This window comes from Grammomys surdaster, unplaced genomic scaffold, assembly GCF_004785775.1.
Source record: "Grammomys surdaster isolate TR1022 unplaced genomic scaffold, NIH_TR_1.0 210, whole genome shotgun sequence".
In the NCBI taxonomy this organism is placed as follows: domain Eukaryota; kingdom Metazoa; phylum Chordata; class Mammalia; order Rodentia; family Muridae; genus Grammomys; species Grammomys surdaster.
The window spans coordinates 1569262-1591632 of record NW_021604655.1 but is presented as its reverse complement, the minus strand read 5'-3'; the positions used below and the strand labels follow the sequence as shown (position 1 = coordinate 1591632).

Genomic DNA, 22371 nt, shown 5'->3' with positions numbered 1-22371 from the left:
TTAGCATTTACAGTAAAAGTCTTTGTCTTCATCCCTCCTTCTCCCCCTTTTTCTTTTCTTCTTCTTTTTTTTTTGTGATATCTTTGTCTGGTTTTGATACTAGGATAATGCTGACCTTGTAGAAGGAGTTTAGAAATATTCTCTTCTGATTTTTTTTTCTTTTCTTTTCTTTTCTTTTTTTTTTGTAATTGTTTTGAGATTTGGTATTAGTGAAGACACTAATGTGAAGGAGTGAAGAAGCCAGGTCCTAGGCTGCTGCTGCTGCTCCTCTTCCTCTTCCTCTTCTTCTTCTTCTTCTTCCTCCTCCTCCTCCTCCTCCTCCTCCTCCTCCTCCTTGTTGGCAAGTAAATGTTTATAATAGTGTCTTATGGTCTTTAAGATTAAAAAGCACATGTGTTTGTTGTACGTCTCTCTGTGGGCGTGTCCCTGTGAATGTGGACGCCTGTAGAGACTGAAAGAGGGCTTCGGATCTCCTAGAGCTAGAGTTACAGGTGATTTTAACTTGCCTGATGTGGGTGCCAGGAACCAAGCTGGGGTTCTCTGTAAAGGTGCTCTTATCTGTTGGTCCATTTCTCTAGCTCCAGCTTTCCTCCCACCCCTTCTTCTGAGACAGGGACTCATGTATCTCAAGTAGGCCTCAAATTTGCTATATAGCCAGGGATGACCTAGAAGTTGTGATCCTTCCACTACTACTTCCTCATTGCTGGAATTATAGGTTTGAGCTGCTATCCCCAGTTTATATAGTTTATAGAGATGGAATCCATAGCTGGGCACATACTCTGCAAGACGGAGACTCCGACCACAGCTGCAGCCCAGCCATGATCCTTTGCATCTCTGTTAAGCAGTAAAATGGCTCCTTATTCATCCTGCTGCTGCTGGTGGTGGTAGTAGTGGTCGTTATTGTCCTCTTCCTCCTCTTCTTCGTCTTTATTTAATCTTTTTTGTTTTTTCCTTACTCAAGCTAAAGGTTTATTGATGTTATCTTTTAAAAAAAAATCATCTTGGAGCTGGAGAAATGGCCGTGTAGTTATGAGCACCTGTTGCTTTTATAGAGGTCCAGGTTCAGTTTCCAGTACCCACATGGTGGTTCACAGCTGTCTGTAACTTGAGTTGGGGGAGAGAGTGGGGATCTAGTGCCCTGTTTTGACCTTCATGATCATGAGGCATGTGTGTGGTGGACATACATATAGGTAAAACATAAAATGGAAAGAATAAATTTATAAAGATTGTAAAACCAAATTCTTGCTAGTTAGGAAGAGGATGGGCTTCAGAGGGAAGGACAAGAGGGTAGCAGAGGGTAGGTCTAAGTGCAGTACACTGTGCACATGCATGACACTGCTATAAAGTAAAGACAGGAAACTTAAGCGAAATGACAAAATACATCAAGTAATTAAAGACAGCAACCCACTTCATAGGTAGTTTGTATTGTTTATCTACTCTTCTTTGTTTATGTCACTTATGTCAACTTTTGGCTTATAAGTTATCCTACCTCTCTGCTATTTCTCCAGTGACTGTGTATTTTATTTAGTGCGATGTAATCTTCAGATACTCTACTATATCATGTATAATATAGGGTCTTTACAACCACACTACTTTTCCATCCTTCTTGTGTTATTGTTAGTATTTTGCTGTAATCCCACAGTACTACATTGTTACTTTTGCTGGAAGAGTCAGTTATAATGTAAGGGAATTTAAATCTTCTGTTTATACATACATTGTCATTTTCCATATTCTTCACTGTGCATTCATCAGGTTTGCATCTGAAGAACTTCTTTTAGGATTTGATGAATCCCATGCAGCTCTGATGGTAACAACTTGGCCACTTCTGGTTCTTTATAGATGGTTTTGTTTCAACATTTAAAAGATTTTTTTTGACAAGTTGTAGAATTCTAGCTTGACACTCTTTTCTCCAGTACATAAGAAATCAGATCTTGGCCTCTTCTCTGAATATGTTTATTTTTGTTTGTTTGTTTGTTTTGGTTTTGGTTTTTCAAGATAGGGTTTCTCTGTGTAGGCCTGGCTGTTCTGGAATTTATTCTATAGTCCAGGCTGGCCTCGAACTCACAGAGACAGATGCTTCTGCCTGTGCTCCAGAGTGCTGGGATTAAAGGTGTGTTCCACCGTGCCCAGCGTGTGTTATTCTTCATGAGCACAGTGCTGACCCTTCCTTCCGCTTTCCTCTGAGGGCGTGGGTCTAGGCTGTGTAAATGTGCACGTGGATGTGTTTCCACACGTGTTTCCCACTATGGAGAGGCCAGCAGCCAATACCAGTCGTCTTTCCTGATGGTTCTCTGCCTTACTTTATCAGTGTATTATGGGAGGGGCTGAGGGGCTGTATATGGCACAGCTTATACAAACTGTGGATGTTAAAGGATGGCCCTCTCCTTCTACCGTGTGGTTCCCAGGGACAGACCTCAGATCCACCAAGCATGGCAGCAACTCCCTTTACCTGTTGGGCCATCTCTGTGGTCTGTTTGTATCTGAGGCAGAGCCTCTCACTGATGGAGCTCTTCAGCTTGGCCAGGCTGCCTAGACAGTGATCTCTGGGAGTCTGTTTCCACAGGTGCAGGACTGACAGTGCAGATGTGCTCCACCACACCAGGCTTTTATGCAGTTGCTGGGGATCCACACTCAGGCCCTCATTTTATACAGCAGTCACTTTACCCACTGAGCCATCTACACAGCCCCTAGACTGCTGTCTGCAGCTGTCTGGCTGTGGTGTGCCTTAGCTGGTGTTTCTATCTGTAAGATCATTTTTCATTTTGTTTGCAGCATCCTAACTTCTCTTAATTCTAGTGAACATTTTATTTCCAGTATTGAATCATTTTTCATATATAGAATTCTTATTTGTATTTTTCTGTCTTGTTTCCCTCTTTTTTGTTTCTTTGATCCTTATACATACATTGTAATAATTTGGGTAAATACCTGTCATTCTTGTTTTACTCAGATTGTCATTCCTGAGCCCGTTGACTAGCACTGCTTCGGTTTATGGCAGCGGTTCTCAACCTTCCGGACGCTGGGACCCTTAAATACAGTTCCTCGTGTTGTGGTGACCCCCAACCATATAGTTATTTTCATTGTTACTTCATGACTGTAATCTTGCTCGTGTTATACATTGTAATATAAATATATGACATGCAGGATAGGTCACGACACACAGGGAGAGAACCACTGGTCTGTGGGATACACTGTCTCTAGTCACGTGTACAGTAAATTTTGACTGGACACTACATTGTGCATGCTTATCACCAGTGCTTGGATTTCTTTGCCCTTTTTAACCCCTGTTAAAAAGTGTTCTGTTCAGACACTTGAGTTATTTGTACTTCAGCATTTTCAGGCTTCCTTCTATATATTGTTATGGTAGAGTTATGGTTTTAATATAAGCCCAACATTTGTCTTACCTCAAAAGACACTTCTGGGGTGTCTGTGAAGTGACCCAGCTTTTAAGGAGATCCCTGTGTGTTCTGGCAGCTGTCACTCAATTGGCAGCTCCTATGACCTGTGGAAGTGTTTGAGTTACATCTAGTCTTGCTTGTTCTTTATTCTGATAGTTGCTTTTTCCTTAGCCCAGAGGACTTTCACCCTCTGCCCAAGCAGATTGGTAGGCACCCTAAAACTCAAGGAACCTCTCATTAAAAAAATCCCATTATTTTGGGATTTTTTCCCCCTCATGCATAGCCTGCTCCGCTTCAGTACATTGCTCTGAAAATTCTAGATGCTTTTTATAGCTTTGATCTAGGCTTTTAATTTTAGACACTGTTGGTCTCCACCCGAATCCCCCTTTATGTATGCTCTGGAAATCGCCTGTAGGAAGGAAGGCAGAGAAATTGTAAGAGTTAATTCTGTTCTTTCTCACTAATAGGAATCACTTCTTGTACCACTATTTGTTTAATGTCTGAAAACAGTTGTTTCTTTATCTTGTACACTTTTCTCGCTGTTTGTGCTAGGAGAACAGGGTCTGTAGCAGTTATTCTCTCATATGTAGAAACAGAATTATTTCTTTGGTTTTGAATATTTCCAGACAGAAAATGTGTGCTCCGTGTAATCTCGTTCTTTTATTAAGTTTTTTCTTACCATAGCTGCAGCTCATTCCCTTTAACATCCCCTTTCCTTCTAAACAGTATGTTGGAACTGCTGGTAATCTAACATTCTTTTGTTGATGGACATGGGACTTATTTCTGGTCTGTAACTGTCAAGGACAGCTATGTTGTTGGCATTCTTGAATGTGTCTCCTGCTGTGTATCTAGGAATGAATTGCATCATGCAGCTTTTCTGGAAGAGGTATTCTTGGAGACAGCATGTGACATGTCTCTGTGGAAGAGCAGGCAGGTCAGACAAGGAAGCCTGTAGATTCACAGTGATGCTATTAAGAAAGGCTTGGTGGAGGGGTGGGGGGTGGGGGGAGGTGGACATGAGCAGCCATTGTGCTTGGGAAGGTTTCCATTTAGAGGCTAAGGATCCGTGGGGGATGTGGGATGAAAAGGGTCCTAGGAAACGTTTCTGACTGGTCTCACAGAATTACCATTCAACAGCTGTGTGGAGAACATGAAGGAATTAGTGACCCAGATTATCCATTTTCTGAAAGTTTGTCCTCTGCCATAAACACCATAAAAGCACTGGATGTTCCCACTTTGGGGACAGTTAGACTGAAAGTCTCCCATTTCTCTCCTTTGTGCAGCTTTCTCTCTTCCGTTTCTGTTGTCAGTGGTGACAGTGGCGGTGGTCTAACCTTTCATTATGACGTCTTGAATGTAGCGTATCTCTTCTCACTAATCTGAGGAACTCTGTTTTCTATGTCAAGTCATCTTCTTTGTTCTTTTTGTCTGTTCATTGCAGCAGGGTGGACTTGAGCAGTCAGTCTACCCTTATGCTTACTCAGTCATTTATCATTTTAATTTGAGCATCCATCTCCTCCGTTGGCACTTTAGAGACAGTGCATATGCGACTTATTTTGTGCTTGGTTTGTGGTTTTATTTCTATATTTTCCGTCTTGAAAGAAACTTAAGAAATAATTTGGTTTATTTCTTTGTCCTTCAGGTCCTACCTTGAACACAAAACCTCCATGAACTACATGCTGGCAACACGCCTATTCCAGGACAGGTAGGAATTTGCTCAGCTTAAATATTTAGAACTAAATTGCAAAGCATAAGAGAAAACATATGTAAAAGAAGGGTAGTGGCTTCATCCCAGTCTCATGTAGGGCCTAGGATAGAAATCCAGTATAACAGCTCATTTTCCAGCGTATGCTAACAGCTTTCAGCATTTTGTAATGTTTGTAAAAGCCAAAAATTAAGTCATAAAAATCTTCTGAGTAGTCTTACCAAGCACCCAGTGCTGCTGCTGCTTCCTCCTCCTCCTCCTCCTCCTCTTCCTCCTCCTCTTCCTCTTCTTCCTCCTCTTCTTTTCCTTCCTTCTCCTCCTCCTCCTCTTCTCCTTTTGCTTCTGCTTCCGATTCCTCCTCCTTCTCTTCTTCCTCCCCCTCCTTCTCCTCCTTCTCCCTTTTCCTCTTATTCTTCTAATTCTTCTTCTTTCTAAAAGAAGATCCTTACTCAGCACCTTTCGTATACTGTTTTTGTTTTTAAAACTTCTTCCCTCCCTTCTCCCCTATCTCTCTCCTCCCTCTTTCCCTTCCTCTCTCTCTCCCTTCTCCCTTCCCTCCCCTCCCTCCTTTCTTCCCTCTCTCTCCTCCCTCCTTTCTTCCCTCTCTCTCCTCCCTCTCTCTCCTCCCTCTCTCTCCTCCTTCCTTTCCTCCCTATCTTTCTTCCCTCTCTCTTCTCCTTCCTTTTCTCCTTCTCTTCCCTACTTTCCTCCCTCTCTCTTCCCTCCTTTCTTCCTTCTCTCTCCCCCTCCTTTCCTCCCTCTCTCCCTTTCCCCTTCCCCTCCCCTTCTCCCTTGAGGCAGACAGGTTTTATTTTGGCTTACAGTTTGAGAGACCTTTTTATCATGTCAGGGGAGCCGCAGAGGCAGGAGTATAGTGTAGCTGGTTATGCTGCATCCACAGTCAGGAAGCAGAGAATAGTGAGTGCTCCAGGCACAGTTTTAAATGGTGCAATGCTGGTTTTCAAGAACAAAAGTGTTGCCAGGTCAGAAAAGGTGGAGGGTCCATAAATGGCAAAGTAAACTCAGGCACAGATGGCAGCTGGTGAGCTCAATGCCAGGGGAGTTGGGAAACAGTGTTAGCAGAAGCTGGAATCCAGATGGCACAGCCACCAGGGGCGGTATACCCCTGTGAATGCTTGTCGCCTGTGTAGTATAGCCACATTGCAGAACAGTTCAGTAATTGATTAGTTTAATGAAGCTCCTTGGTTGTTTGAAGAAATTTGTTTTACTTTCAGGATATGGCTTGTTTTCTGAGGGAGTCTTAAAATAGATATCCAGATTTCAGACATTTCTTGCAGTTTCTTTGTTATTATAGGAAATTAGATTTGTACTTTGCATCTGTTCAATTATGGTAGAAGTGTTGAATAACCACACATAGCTTTTGATGATCCTTGAGTTTGCTTAGAAGACAGCCCCAGAGTTTTGCATAAAAACTAGAGTGTGGCCTGAGACTTCGTGAAGGTCTCTTTGTCTGTGTGGGTCTTTAAACAGCAAAGCAGCAAATCCATTATTATGCACATCCTAAATGTATATGGATAAAATGCTCATTTAATTAGAGTATATCGTTCAAGTTAGTGTATTTCTGCATTATTTCTGCAGGTTCCAGCTAACGATTCTTGCTAATAAACTTCTAGAATTTTTTTTATTAAGAAAACATAAATTTCCCAGTTTAGCAAAGGAATGCCTTTATAATCTACTCTTAGTAACCTGGTAAAACTTCATCTCCATCCTGCCAACCTTACCTTGGCCCGATCAGGACACATGTCTGTTTTTCCATCCCATCTTATCCTCACAAACTCCCTGTTGCTGTGATGCTTTCTATCCATCCCTACGTAGCTGTAGCTCAGGTTTGTATCCTTCAGTCAGCCTTGCATTTCCGAACTGGGTTAAAAGCTCCTGTTTACTGACTCGTACTTTACCTGCCGGCCCTCTGATAGGAGCTTCCCTGTGTTCATCTTTGTCAGTGTTAGAGCCCAGCATGTGGTAGAAAAATATGTTTTGAAAAAAAGGAAATTGTCTTAATTCTAAATCTTAACATCTTCCACTAAATTTCTTCTCTTAGTCTGAGTTGATCTTTCCCACACACATTAAATTGTTATTTCAAACTACTTCTCCACTCATTTTTTGTAGGTTGAGTTTGTCCACCTTCCACCCCTTCTCCACCTCTTCCAATCTGCTCACCCAGCTTTGGCAAACCCAGTACCCTATTGTATGGCAATAGTTTTAACTCTGGCTGCACATTAGTAACCCAGGGGGAACTTGTAAGTGATATTTATACCCCATCTCCAACCTGGAGGGAAGAGGAGGTACTTATTAAAAGCTGCCCATGTGATTATACTTAGAGGCCATGATTGCAGATTCCTGGAGATGACCATTGTCTGGACTAAAAGTTACTCATCCTGGGTTTTCTGACGCACACCTCTCAGGACACTAGCAGGGACAGGAAGGTATAGAAAAAGAAAAACAAAACATCCTGGTAAAGATTTAACATTTTTACTTGATTTTTCTATAAATGTTATCTATACTGCTTTTGTCTTTTAAAAAATATCACAGATTACATATTGTGTGTCTCCATCAACATGACAGTTTTGAAATGACAAAATATTCAATTGAACAAGTTAATGAAATGAGGGTTAGCTCGTGAATATCCACGGTAATGAAAGGACAACAGCAATGACCTCATGCTGGGCAGTATCATTGCCCAGTGTCTTGTGGTGGACACATGGACCTTACAATGGTGGTAAAATTGTGCTGAACTAAATGCAGAAGGAGTATGAGTCAGTCTGTGGAACAACCGCACACTCCAAAGTGTTCCGTGCAGAAACTGAATGAGGAGGAAATGGTTTTTAAGGAAAAGCAAAAGCCTCTTTAACAGATACAGTTGGCATTTAGCTTTTGAACATCTTTTGTTTTTTAAACATGTTTTTTTTTCCATAATTGTGGAAAATCTATTTTTGAGGGACTCCATGAGATGGAACTTGGTTTCCTATACTGGAATAGTTCAATGAAAGTACAAAGCTCTGTAATCGGATCTAGACCTTGGGATCCATTGCAGACCTCTCAAGCCCTGACCATGGGCAGAATATAGAAGTACCGTCTCCCACTCATCTACACTCACACACATACATGTGCACGCACACACAGGACATGGGGGTAGGGAGTAAACTGCCTTCTTCATGTGATCATGAGGAATAGTTATAATTTGCTTTATAAGTGGATGGACAAATGTTAAGTCATTGTTGTCGTTTTTCTCTGCATTTCCTTTGCCTGTTGCCCATTTTTAAATGTATCCTCCTACCTCACAGTAGTCTGCTTTTCTCTGAGAGTATCTGCTTCTCCCAAAGATGCCCAGTCGGCCCTAATTAGATGCTGAGTCTCTTACGAGTGCATTCCCGATGTGTGTGAATTCTGGAATGAGGAGTGGGTGGTATTCTCTAACCCTGTTGTCCTTTCTACATCTGCAGGGGAAACCCCAGAAGGAGCTTGCTGACAGGAAGAGCACGGTAACTAATTTTTCAAAGTTAACAAATGCTTTTCATCTGCATGATGTGTAGCTGTGCACAGACTGAACGTCATGTTTTCTATAACTATTTTCAGTTTGGCTCATCACTACTGGCAGCAATATCTATATGCTTTCTATTGAAAAAGTATGCTTGGGCCACATATTAGAAAATAGGTAGAAGATTTAGCTTTTTAAACTACATGTATGTCATTTTAACTAATAATAATAGCTTTTTTGCTTGGTGGGACGAAAGAGACTAGAGTAGTAATGAGAGTTGAAAACTGTCACCATGTTATCTCCATGGTTATATTGCGCCTTAGGTAACATAAGACTGTGACTGGACCTGCTGGAAGTCAGCTCACAGGACTGACTGGACCTGCTGGAAGTCAGCTCACAGGGAGCTTTCATCCAGCAGATCAGAAAATAATCAGAGGAAAGACGAAATGGCTTTGCCTCAGTTAAGACTCGAGCTGCCACAGAAACTCTTGAGCCTACACACACATCTGCTGGCTCCTGAGAGTTGAACGGTTTACTTTATTTATTCTGTGCTGTCCTCTTCAGAAAGCAGTACAACACAGAAGACGGCGCAGCTCCTGGTCTCTAGCTATTTTTCCTTTATGAGTCAACTAAAACTTAGTTTCTCATCCAATAGCTTAAATTTCTGTTTGTGTGTCTCTGAGTACGTGATGCATGTGGGTATGTCTGCCATGGCACATGTGTGTAGGCAAAGAAGGTATTTACAGAGTTGCGTCTCTTCTTACTCCTTTACTGCCTGGGTTCTGGGAATCAAAGTCAGGTTGCCAGGCTTGTACAACAAGTTCCTCTACCCATAGAGCCATCCCGTCATCTACAACAAGCTTTCTGAGGCATAAACTTAACTTTTCTTTTAAGAAAGTCATTCTGATTGCCTTGTAAGGAAAACTGAAAGAAATTCATATAGCTTATTTTCAAATGAAAGTCACAATTTATAAATTTTCTATAGCATTTGGTCAAGTAATAGGTAAAACATATATTACCATCAATTGGGAAGTAGGAGAAAAGAAATTTTTAAAAAATTAGACAAAAAGACTGTTTAACAGCTGATTATAATGGCTGGTACTTGTAATCCTAGGACATGAGAGGCTAACATAGGAGTGCTGTGGTGAACTCGCAGCCAGGCGTGGCCACATGGTTTCAGACTATGCTAGGCTAGTATAGAAACTGTGTTTCTAAAATCTAAGAAAAGAATTGTTTCAAATGAATGGACTCTGACCTTTAACTTTTAGCTGTCTTTAAATATTAATGTTCATATGGATAGTTTGATGGTCTAAAAGATTAAATATATAAAAACTGGGCTGTGTATTATATGCTAGAGTATGAAACAAGTTTTAATAGATTTAAAAGGATTGAAATAAAAAGTCATATCCTTGGAAAATCTCCAGATATTTGGGCTAGAAGCAGCACATTTCTAAATAATCTCTGTGAATTAAGAAGAACATCACAAAGTATTTTGAAATCATTAATAATAAAACATAAAATGTGTGATTTTTCAGCTAAGTTGATATCTTGAGGGATCTTTGTAGTTCTGAGTGCTTACGTTACAAATGGAGCCCAGAAGTAGGCATGGTGGATGTGCCTGTAGTCCTGCTCCAGATGCTAAGGCAAAGGCTGATGACTTCAAAGCCAGCCTTGAGCTTTGAAGATAGCAAGACCTTATCTCAAAATAAGAAGAAAACATGCAAGAAGGAAAAGAAGGAGAGAAGACTCTGAGGACTGAAGTCGCAGCTCTGGAGTCCATCTTGAGAAATTTCACAAAGCCGAGTAGAATAAGCAGAAGTGAAGGAAGTAAGAAAAGTACAAGGCAGTTAAAGCAAGCAAACAGTGAAGAGAGGGGACACCACATGCCAACTAGATAGAGTGGCATGGCATGAGTGTCGCTCGATAGACACAAACGGATTCGGTGGAGGGATGTTAAGGAAACATTACTATTGAAGTTATTCTGTTATTCTGACAACTTAGGTGAAGTGACTAAAATTGTTGCGGATACCATTGATGCAGACTGAACAAAGCTGAAATAGAAATTTTGCAGGGCTTTGAATCTAGTCAGAATATTGGGTTTGTTATAAAAGGCTTCGTACAATGCAAGTTCCGGGTTTCTTGGTCTCAACAGTCAATAGGAAAGCATGTCTCGGGGGAAGTAGTCAGGTCATAGAGTCATAGAGGCTAGAGTGTGCTCTTTTGGCCTTTGGGTACACACATGTGCACATGCACCCGCACACACACATATCTACACTGTATGTACCAAACATACAGAAGAAGAAGGAAGAGGAGGTGGAAGAAAGAAAAGATGAAGGATCATCCCAGGACTTCCACAAAATACTACAGCGTATCCATGCACTTAGTAAAATTCTGGGACAGAAGATCAGCGTGCTAAAATCATCATATTTTAATATATTGACATTAGTAAATAATTGGAACAAGCTTGAATTGCCTTTATAATATGAAAATATGAAGTACTCAGGAGTAAATTTAGTACTTGTACACTAAAAGTACTAAATATTATTGATTGAGACTAACAAAGTTCAAGTTTATGAAGAGAGATGCCTTATCCATGGACTGGTGGACTTAATATTGGTTAAAATATCCATCAAAGATCCAGGACAATTTCAATCATTGGTATAGTAGATTTTTAAGAAACTAAGCAACTTTTAAAACTTATGGAAAAAAGAAAGAAGAAAGGAAGAGGCCTGGGCATTGGTGGCACACTTCTTTAATCCCAGCACTTGGGAGGCAGAGGCAGGTGGATCTTTATGAGTTCGAGCCCAGTCTGGTCTACAGCGTGAGTTCCAGGACAGCCAGGGCTACACAGAGAAACCCTGTCTGGGTGTGGGGGATGGGGTAGGGCAGACTTAGAGAATTGCAAAGGACTTAGAAAATCCAAAGTAATTGTGAATAAAACTCAGAGTCCGTGACTTAAATCCTCTAATTCTCCAGTAAAGATAGTGGAACTGGGAGAAATAGCCCAGAAACACACTCATATCTATGCTTATTTGATCTTGAACAAAAACTTCAGTGTAACCCAAGTAGAAAGGAAGTTATTTTAAACAAATTGGAAAAATACTTTAAAAATTAACTTGAATCCTTGTCTTGTAGAAAGATGAGAGGTCGTTCATGACTCTAAACATAAAAGCTGTTGGTAGACATGACACAGAAAACAGTGAACAAAAAGTTATGGTTTTTTATGCAATAAATATTAGCGCATGTAAGTAAACACTGGGCTTTATTAAGATATCAACTTCAACCCATTCTGTTAAGGTGACTTAAAATATTAAGCTATCTCAAACCAAGTTAATTAATTAATTAGTTTCTTTTCTTTCAAGACATGGTTTCAGTGTGTAGCCCTGGCTGTCTTGGAACTCACTCTGTAGACCAGGCTGCCTCGAATTTACGAGAGCCACCTGCCTTTGCCTCTGAAGTGCTGGGATTAAAGGCATGTGCCACCACACCTGGCTCCAGGTTAAGCTTTTAAAGATGTTTCCTTAGAAAGACAGAGATGGTCACATTTGATGTCACATTTGGCATCATAGTTACCACATTTGATCGTAGCTAATTATTTGTAAATAAATGGCTTGAATGGTGCTTTTCAGTCTGAGTTGTTTATTATTTAATTGGCTATATGTCTATTTTCAGAGCTCTGTGGAGTTCAGTCTTTGAGAGTATGATAATAGCTAAGTTTGAACATTTCTTAGTTGTAGTTACTTTGGGAGGCTAAGGCCGGAGAAACAGTTGAACCCAAAAGTTTGAGGTCAGGCTCAGTATCATAGTGACAACTTGCATCAAAAGAAGGCGGTGAGGTGCCTCAGAGGGTAGAGGCCCTGTGCTTTCTCCACTCCTTGTCTGGACCAGGCTCACATCACTCACATCCCTAGTCTGTGACTCATTTTACTCAGACCTGGCGTAGGCGTTACCACCCCCTTCCCTACCCCACATCTCATTCACAACCAGCTAGAGTTGAGCCTTGTCTGTTGTCTGCTGCCGGCTCATGTCTGTGCCTCTGACTCTAATTCTTGACTATACTCAACACCTGAAGGGATTCTGCCATTCTCCCATCTCCTTGTGGAACTAATTAGGTTCTAAAGAAGGTCAGGAGCCTTGGCATATCCCCAGGTTGTGGAACACTGGACTGGGAAGACCCTCAGTCTCTGCAGCTTTTTGGTGACACTTCCCTATGAGTCACAGTCCCCTCTGTGTCACTGCCCTATTCTTAGTTCATCATCTGTTCTCTATTGCCAGCTCTGTCAAATTTGTATGTATTATTATATACATTCAAAAGGATGTTTCAATACTAATGCGAAGATTGCAACTAACTTTAACATGAACAATATGTATTTTATATCTCAACTATTAAGAAATTACTGCTGTCTCCTAGTTCTTCTGAAGGTATAGGGTTTTGAGTGACACTTTACAGTCCCTGCAGTAAAGTGATAGCCAAGATGCTTAAAAGTATTGAAATGTTGTCTTCACATATATTTTTGTTCAAAACATTTAATAAATTGAGGAAAGCCATTAATGAGATCTTAATGTTGACTACACCATTCCCATTTTCCTGGGCACTCCAACTGTGTTAGAGTTCATGAGAGTTCCCATGACAGTCTTGGAGTAAAGAAGAGGACTTGACTATTTGTGTTGCTATAGATATCTTTGAGCTTACGATTCCCCTGCCTCCTGTCCTGAGTACTAGGATTGCAGGCATATACCAGAATGCACAATTCAGGAAGAGTCCTTTCTGAAGGTGTGTTCTTCTGCTGTTTCTGCAGAGTGAATACGGATGGAACACCAGAGCTAAAGGTGGAGAGCATGAACTCCAAGGCCAAGCTGCATGCTGCTCTTTATGAGAGGAAGCTACTGTCTCTGGAGGTGCGAAAACGTAGACGACGGAGTGGCAGATTGAGGGCAATGAGGCCAAAATACCCAGGTACCTGCCAGTGAGCTTTCAACAAACTGTACAGTCTGGGTCCTGGCAGAGCCAGTTAACCAGTTTCTTCTTTCATACCTGATGAGTCAAATGAATGCTAGATACTTTAGAAATAACAAGCATCCACATTAGTGGGTTCTGAGCAGTGTTTCTGGGGTTGATGGTTCTGTAGTTTAGTTCATTGTTTGAAAGCTGCTGGTGGCATGAAGATTTTAGATGAAGGAGTTTCTTTCCCAGATATTCTCCTACATTACAGCAGGTGTATTTTTAACTGACTGATAGATTGATCTTATCCCCATGTTCTTTCTCTGTAGAGTACCTGTATCAGGCAGCGCATTAGTGTCTGGGGTCTCAGTGATGGGATGGAGGTCCATGTATATATGATTCCTGCTTTCAAACACAGACTCAGAGGATAGTCCTTTGTTCTTTGTACCTCTTTGAAGCTTTTTTTTTTTTTAAATGCCCCTGACATACCAGAGAAAGTACTCTGGCAAAGGAGTTTGTGGCAGGGATTGCCTTAGGTCTTGAGAGCACCGTGTGGCATGATGAGAAGGCTCAGCCCTCACGGTCAGCATTAATAAATAAGTTATTAGGAGTGTGAGATGAGACAGTTGTGAGCTGTCGGTTAATTCTGTCCTCTGGGTGGTTTGACGTAGCCATGGGCTTTTACTATAAAGATAAAAGGAAGGTGTTGGGAGAGAGGACGTTTTAATCCTTTTTTCAGCAACACTAGTGATTCTTCGCATTTAGTGATTACCCAACCAGCTGAAATGAATATTAAAACTGAGACAGAAAGTGAAGAAGAGGAAGAAGTTGGATTAGACAATGAAGATGAAGAGCAGGAAGCTTCCCAGGAAGAGTCTGCAGGGTCTCTTGGAGAAAATCAAGCCAAGTACACACCTTCATTGACTGTTATAGTAGAAAATTCACCCAGAGAAAATGCCATGAAAGTTGCTGAGTGGACTAATAAAGGAGAACCGTGCTGCAAAATCGAGACTCAAGAGCCAGAATCTAAATTTAATCTGATGCAGATTCTCCAGGATAATGGCAATCTAAGGTAGGTTCCTTTGAGAATGATGGTCGTCAAGTTATAGCTAACTATACTGAATGCCAGCCTCTGTGTCAGTGGCTTCACAGTTTCCTCTGGAAATTGCTGAAGTCCTGAGAACTAATGATGAGTTAAACATTGCTATTATCACAGACACAGAGGTTTGGAGAAAGACTCAGGTTTCACAGGCCCAACAGATGCTTGGGTGGCAGTAATCTCAATAAGAGTGCTGAGTGACCAAGACTGACTCAAGCAGCTCAGGGTCAGTGTGTGAGATTCTTTGGGAGCTGGGACTCTGATCCCACGAGGACACAGTGATCTTAAGGCACAGAAATAGAATGCCTGAGAGGCGTCATATGAGAGGTGACCTTTGACCTAGCCTTAACTGATACAGATTTTCCAGGTTTGGGAAGTGGTTGGTGTTGAGAGTGCTGAGCAGGTAGAAGTAAGTGCCCCAGAGACGCTATAGTACAGCATTTCCTCCCAGTCCGTCCTTAAGCACTGCTAGCTGCTCGGTGCCAGGAATATGCTATGCCATAAAGCAGTGCTGCAGGGAGCAAGGCAGGCATGGGGAGCCTACAGTCTGCTAGGAAGACGAACAGTGAACAAAGAAACATGGTCTTCCAGGAAGCAAAGGATACCGTGAAGATGCTGCAGTGGTGTCATGGTGGGTAGAGGGTTACTAAGACTGGAGCGAGTATGAGGAGGTGAGCTTTGCAGTGAGCTTGTGTGAATCAGCCCTGCCTCCGACTGCAGGAGAAACAAAACTCAGGGCACTGAGATGGTAAAAGCCTTTGCATTTGGGACCTGGAAGATTTGGGGGCTAAAACAGTTTCAGGAAGGTGTGATAAGGAATTAGACTTCCCCAAAATGGACGCTGTTAGATTGTGCAGAGGCTTTAGGGGAACTGGGTTTGGTTTTTGATTGGCTTTTAAGTAGCTACCTGAGTCAGATCCTGTTATAGAGAGTAAATTTTGCTTGCATTGTGACCAGTTGATAAGAGAAGAAACTCAGTGTAGGAAGGGATGGTTAGAATTGTCCAAACCCAAAAGATGGAGGTGTTGGCCAGAGAGTAACGCCATAGAAATGGAGAGAAGGAGGCAGGGCTAGGCTGTTTGTGAGGGAAGAGTGGCAGACTGAAGCACTCTGCACTGGCTAATGTGGTGATGCTGTCAGTGGGCAGAAAGAACAGGAAGATGTGCCCTGCAGCATGTGACCAGCAAAAGTACAACTTAGAGGTCAAGGTTCATAGTTCAAGCCTTACAGTGGACATTACTGATAGTTGGAATTAACTCACTATGGATGAGGGGAGAACAGAGAGTACCTCAGTCTTGGGGAATACCACTCTGGGTAGGTCAGTACAAGACCAAGAGGGAGCATTTCAGAGTGGCAGGGGTAACACTGCCAGCAACAGATGGGCTGTCAAGTGTGCTTAGCATGCCTGTTGCAGGAAAGAATAAAGAGGCACTTCTGAATTTGTAGGTGGGGAGGCAGTTGTGAGCCGAGGAGATCAGAGAGCAAGTGTGATGGTAGTGTTTCATAGGCCTTGGCAGTGGAGGTGAGACCACATCATGGAGAGAGAAAAGATGGTTTTATTTTTAAAGATAGGGATTCTGGAACTTATCTATAGACTTAAGAGGAAAGATTTGATGGCCAGAGGATTAAGATGTAGAAATGGATGTATTAACAGAGAAGGGCCCTAAAAGACAGGTGGAAAGAGACCAGCAGAGGCATAGCTCTTCTTCCAAGTAATAAGGAGTAGACTGCGGGGAGGTTGCTGACGGAGGCCTATGGAGATGTTGAGTTGCCTGGGAGCTGGGCTGTGCTTTCCAGAGGCCATATCTTCTGCTTTGTGTGTAGGCTCGGGTTTGGGAGGGCACTGGGAGAATGAGACTAGGTCATTGGTGAATCCAGGTTATATGAACTCATTTCCACTGCCTGAGCTCTGGTCTGTGGATTGAGGGCAGTCATAGAGCCAGAGACCCTTTCCAGGCTTCAGCCTCCTCTGTGGCGCCAAGGTACAGCGTCATACAAGGACTTCTGACACGATTTCTGGAAGGGGGAAGAGGATAAGAGAATTGAAAATAGAAGATAGAAGTATATTCTGAGCTCCATTCCAGCAGTAGCATCCTCCTGAGCTGCTGTAGGAATCTGAGCTTGTAAGATATATTATGTAAGTCAGCAAACTGCACTGCTACCCACTGTCCTATAGGACAGCTGTTTCAGTGGTCCCTGGGGTTTGGGGAAGGCCAAGGCTAGGGTGGAGACCACATGCACCACCTCCTTCATGATGCCTGTCGAAGATTTGTGTAACAGTCTTGTTTTCCAAAACCAGGTTGCTTTAGTGCCAATCATGCTGGTCTTATACTTCTGTCCAGGATTCTAAGTAAGGGGGTGTGCCGATGACTGACTAATAAATGCTCTTGAGACAGTCTCAGGATACCCTTGGTGGAGGGAGGGGGGTGTCTTTGGACGGTTTATGGACATGAAAAACTCAGTATTCTTTATTTCATTTGAAAAAATTAGGGTTGAAATTTCAACTGACTATCAGTTTGTGAGCTTTAGTCAGTGCAGTTGGTGAGTAAGCTACATTTGAAAGTATCTGGAACATACTGTTATTCTCTAGATGAGAATAGGAATGTTTTTGTTGGGAATATTTGGACATTTAAATTCATCATTTCAAATTCATACTGTACTTCCATAACTGCCCCTGTTAGTAATTAAATTGTAACCTTATTTATAGCTCACTTGCTGGAACCTCTTACAGATGAAAATCCAGGAGCAAGCAGACTCCCTGGCCTCACTCCCCTGCAATCTGGTCCTCCATTTTGGACTTTTTTTTGCACTCAGTCCCCTACTCCTGTAGCATCTCCAGGCCACTTGGGACGAATCCTTCATCTTAACTTTGGGCACCATGAGCAGACAGTACTCAGTGATTCAGTGATTACATGTGCGAGGGCTGTGGACAGAGCTTGTGTTGGGCCCTAATCTTAGCTGATGTAATTCTGGCTATCATGGCAGGAGGCCGATCAGCTGAAGTGACCAAAATCTTGCCTGAAAGAAAACAGATCTGCCACAGTTAGCCACTGAAGTGAAAGTTGTCGCTTTCTCTCTGGCTTTCCCACTGCAACCTGAGGACAGTCTTTGCCTGTCACTGAGACTACCAGGCAGAGAGCAGCTGTCCTCATGGTGTGCTTCACCATCTTGAAGGATATTTTCCCTGCAGAACATCCAGGCTTGTCCCTGTCTGTCGGTTCATGCACACCGAGCTCTGTTGTTGGACCACAGTCATGTGTTCTGGGCTCCAGCCACTCCCGTCTTGGAGTTGAGAAATGCATGACCTTAAAATTTGAGCTCAAAAGTTTCTTTGTAGGATTAATCTAGTTCCTGTTTCAGAGGCTTTTCCATGCTAGGAGTATTAGTTCTCATAACAAAATCCGAATCTCTATCCTAACTGATAAGTATGTCCTGAAGAGCTTCCAACATCTCACACTTTTCTTTGTACTACCAGTGGCCCAGTGAACACTGAACACTGCATTCTCCCAGCGTTCTTCAAAGTTCAAAGAGGCAGCATGATGGGCAGGAGAAGTGGTTTTCAGGTTTTGTGTGAGAAGCAATGTAAAAGCTCATATTGTTTTGAAGGGCTCTTTATTCAGTAGTGTCTATTTAACAGTTCTCATACTCTTAGCCATCCTGACAGAAGGATCCTCAAAGATCACTTGGAGAGAAGGCAGGTACGTAGTTGGTAAGTTTACTAGTCTGTCTCGTAACAATGTATTGTTTTGGATTTCTACAGCAAAGTACAGGCCCGGTTAGCATTCTCTGCCTATCTTCAGCATGTGCAAGTTCGTCTGACAAAAGACAGTGGTGGTCAGACACCCAGTCCCAGCTGGGCTGCCAAAGAAGATGAACAGATGGTGAGGCTCTCCTTTCGGGGACCTTTGACTGTCCTTCTTTCTCTCCTATTCCCAGCTCAGCAATGTATTCTGAGAAAAGAATTAATTATTGCAGGACTCAGCAAATGGTTCAACAGCTAAAGGTTTTACCATGGAAACCCGGAGAGCTGAGTTTGATTCCCAGAACCTATGTAAAGACAAGAGACTCTGTTCCACAAGTTGTCCCCTGACCTCTAGATGAATGTGTGGCACATGCGCTCACAGACGCCATGTCACGTGCTTTGTTTCCCTTATTCTCTGTCCTGAGGAGTTAGCTCTGTTAGCTCTTTGAAAGTCAGTGTCTCTGTAATGTCTCAGAAGGTACCATTAGTCAGCCTAACTTCTTACTTTACTTGTAATTATATAAATTTTTAGATTACTAGAATCAAAATTAATGTATCAGTTATTTGAACACACCCATGATTTAATATTTCGGCTCACAATGACAGGGAGCATCAAGATCTTTGGTAAGGTCAGAGCTTCTAGAGGATGCCACAGCTTTCTTAAGACCTTTTATAACTATAGGCATTGCCACAAACAGGAGTCTTTAACTCTGAGGAAGCTGTGTCCATTGTCAGTGCTGCCTTAAATTTTAGTTCTGTCTATACAATGCAAGGTACATTTAAAAAATCATATTGGTTATCCCAGAAAACAAATGATGAATTTAAAGTAGCCAAAAGAACCCAGAGATCAACCTTGTGTGTCATGCACAATCCTTCAGCCATCAGTGGAAAATGTTAGCTCTGCTCTTTCCAAGTGGAAAACTGAGCATGCCTTTTTGAGAGTTGGTTTGTCTGCTCCACTGAAAAAATAATGTTTTAAAATAGTAGCTTAAACCACCCTATAGTAAAGACAGCAGAGAACTATGAAACCCAAGCCTCTTGTTATGAGTCTCTCCCCTTTATACTGGAGGAAACTGCAGGAGAGAGCAATGCATAAAAACCAAATTAAAAAAAATCACTTAAAATAACCAAAAGCAGGCACACACACACACACACACACACACACACACACACACACACAAACACAAAAGCCCAGCCAAACTAACTATTCCAGTTTCTGGCTGAGAATTTACCCAAGACTTGGGAGTTTCTATAGGAATATATAAGATCATCACTGCAAAACCTAGTAAACATTGAATGAATTCTTGAAAATATACCTGGAGCTACCCCAGCCAGGCTTGAGGGCCAGCAGCCTTGCTTTTGAGGAATACAGGTACACAGACAGCTTCGCCCTCTGATCCAGGCTTGGCTCAGAGAGTCTGTATCTAATAGCTCAGAGGCCCCTCACCTAAAGCCTCAAGACCCACCCACCTGGAAACAGTTTTATTATTTTATGGGATGTTGCCTCTTTGAGGAGGTTTCTGGCTCCTCAGAGTCTCTCCAAGTTTATGATGTTATAAATGATCCGATTGAGATCTTCTCAATTTCAGATTAGATTCTTTTCTCCTCTTAGGAGAGGTATAGTTGTCCCATCTTTCACTGAAGGTCACTGTCATCCCTGCCATCATTTTTCCTGCCGTCCCCCGGACCCCCTCCACCTCCTTTGCTTTCCCCAACCCAGCTCTCATAGTTCCTTTATGCTTTAGAAGGAAGAAAGATGTGTCACCTTGAAGCTACCAAAGCAGTTTTATTTTCCTTCATCACAAGCAGTCATAAGCAGTAGTTCTGTGTTGCTCAGTTCAGTCCACATGTGTTTCTTCCTGCTTTCCTTCATGATCTTTATATGAAGTCTCTCAATGTGACCTTAGTGTCTAGATTCAGAGCCCTGTCTTGTGATCCTTTCTTGCTCCAGCTTCTGTGGGAGTCTCCCACTTAACCCTTTTCTCTCTGGCCCTGGTTGCATTATTTTCTACTAGGCTCTCTATACTGATTTGTTTTATTTTGTTATAGGATCTTAATATATATATTAATTAGAGGCCAGGCTGGCCTCTAATTTGCCATTCTCTTACCTCATCCTCCCAAGCACCAGGATTGTGAGTATGTGCCATCATACCTGATTCTGGTTTTTTCTGCCTTCTCACCTTTGAGTTCATCCGCCTCTGTGATTTTAGTCTGCACTGACTTTGAATGCTACATTTCCTAACTGGCTCTGTTTGAGCAGCTTATTAGAAGTAATATTTAAACTCTGAATTATGATAGTTCTGTTTATTTATATTTTGTAGTGTTTACTGCCTTACTATATAGTTAATTGCACCCACATTTGATTTTTATTTTTTGATTGCCAGCATACTGAGGAAGAGAATGAGGTCCTCTTGCTTTGGCTTTCTGTCGCATCACACCTTGTATGTTTGTAGAGCTGTGAGTCGTGCGTCTTCTTGAGTCTCCTGCTGAATCCAGTCTCTGTCTGTTGCCTTCTCATACCTGTCTTCAGTTCTATCATGGCTCGTCCCTACTTTTCATCCTTCTCTTCCTCTTTAATTTACACAGGAACTAGTGGTTCGTTTTCTCAAGCGGGCATCAAGTAACCTCCAGTACTCACTGAGGATGGTATTACCTAGTCGGCGGTTGGCACTTCTGGAGCGCAGAAGAATCCTCGCCCACCAGCTAGGTGACTTTATCGTTGTGTATAACAAGGTGAGTCGATAGCCTTATGTGCTGGTCCATCAGACACTGCTGGGAACAGGCCAGTCTGCTTTACTCTGTTCTCTTGACAGCACCATCCCCTTTGTGGCTCTCATGGGCAGTCCAGCTGGACTGAAAAACTACTTAGCAATAAAGCCAATGCCTAAACTCTTAGGAAACTGCACATTTCTTTTGTTTCTCCAGTATACCCGAGAAACATTTGAGAGTGAACTTATACTGTGATTTTAAAATGGCACTTGTATTTCTGTTTTGGAAGTGTTAGATTTTCTTCTCTGAGACGTTTGAAAGAAGGATATGATTTCACACCTAGGTGATACACTATCTAATTAGAATTTTTCCAAAGTGTCTTGTAGCTAAAGTTTTAGCATCCATTTTAAAAAATATTTTCAGGAGAAAAAGTATGGCCACTATGTAAGAGAAACAGCTGAGTCCTGGAAGTTGACATAGCTTTTCTGAAATAAAATAAAATAAATGAAAAATAAAAATAAAAACAAAACAAAAAACCTGTGGCTAGTGGTCACCCTGTCAGCACACTAACCTGTAGCCACAGTTTACCCTGTTATCTATTGAGAATTCTCTGTTGTCTTACACAAGTCAGAACTCAGTCAGTTTGGAAGCTGACTCAAGAGACTCTTCCGAGACAAGTCCTTCCTCTAGGAATGGTAACAAAATATGGTGTGTGTGTTGTCCAGCTGCACTGTGAAGCTAGAATTATCATCCCAGATAAAAGGGTCTCTCTCTCTCTATGACCTGTGCTAGTAGAAAGTATGAACATGATTAAAAATTACATTCTGCCACTGTTACTTGGGAATTTCAAAACATTGCATGAAACGGTGACCAAAAGTAGCATGTCAAATGTGTAAGTGGTGAAAAGTACAGCAAGAGTCAAACAAAGTCGTTCCTGTAAGGTGCCGTTAACCCATGGGAGCAAACGCAGCTGAAGCGCCTTTACCAGCAGTCAGTTTGATTTTGTTGTTCTTCTCTGGGGTTGGCCATGGGCAGGAAACAGAACAAATGGCTGAAAAGAGATCAAAGAAGAAACTTGAAGAAGAGGAAGAAGATGGGGTGAATGCAGAAAGCTTTCAGGATTTTATCCGACAAGCAAGGTACAGATCACTTTTGATGAGTAACCATGTCCTTCCCTCTCCTGAGCTGCCACTGAATCCCCAACAGCCCCTTGTTTCTGATATACAGATGTGAATGAACTCGGTCCCCAAGGGAGGAAGCGTCTTGCATGCTTGACCTCT

General features: G+C 42.1%; 1 protein-coding gene across 8 annotated transcripts in view; it reads left to right on the top strand.

Moving 5' to 3' along the window:
* Ttll5 (tubulin tyrosine ligase like 5) overlaps nucleotides 1-22371 on the top strand; it is a 233987-nt gene that overhangs the window by 79132 nt on the left and 132484 nt on the right. For 6 of the 8 annotated variants that reach the window (XM_028771843.1, XM_028771841.1, XM_028771842.1 and 3 more), the window contains 7 exons: nucleotides 5038-5100; nucleotides 8565-8603; nucleotides 13399-13556; nucleotides 14307-14613; nucleotides 18401-18521; nucleotides 20969-21115; nucleotides 22127-22230. In XM_028771843.1, coding sequence (XP_028627676.1) covers nucleotides 5038-5100; nucleotides 8565-8603; nucleotides 13399-13556; nucleotides 14307-14613; nucleotides 18401-18521; nucleotides 20969-21115; nucleotides 22127-22230 — 939 coding nt within the window. Of the gene's footprint in view, nucleotides 1-5037; nucleotides 5101-8564; nucleotides 8604-13398; nucleotides 13557-14306; nucleotides 14614-18400; nucleotides 18522-20968; nucleotides 21116-22126; nucleotides 22231-22371 lie in introns of those variants that run through there. The other 2 variants (XM_028771849.1, XM_028771847.1) reach the window with 2 other exon arrangements.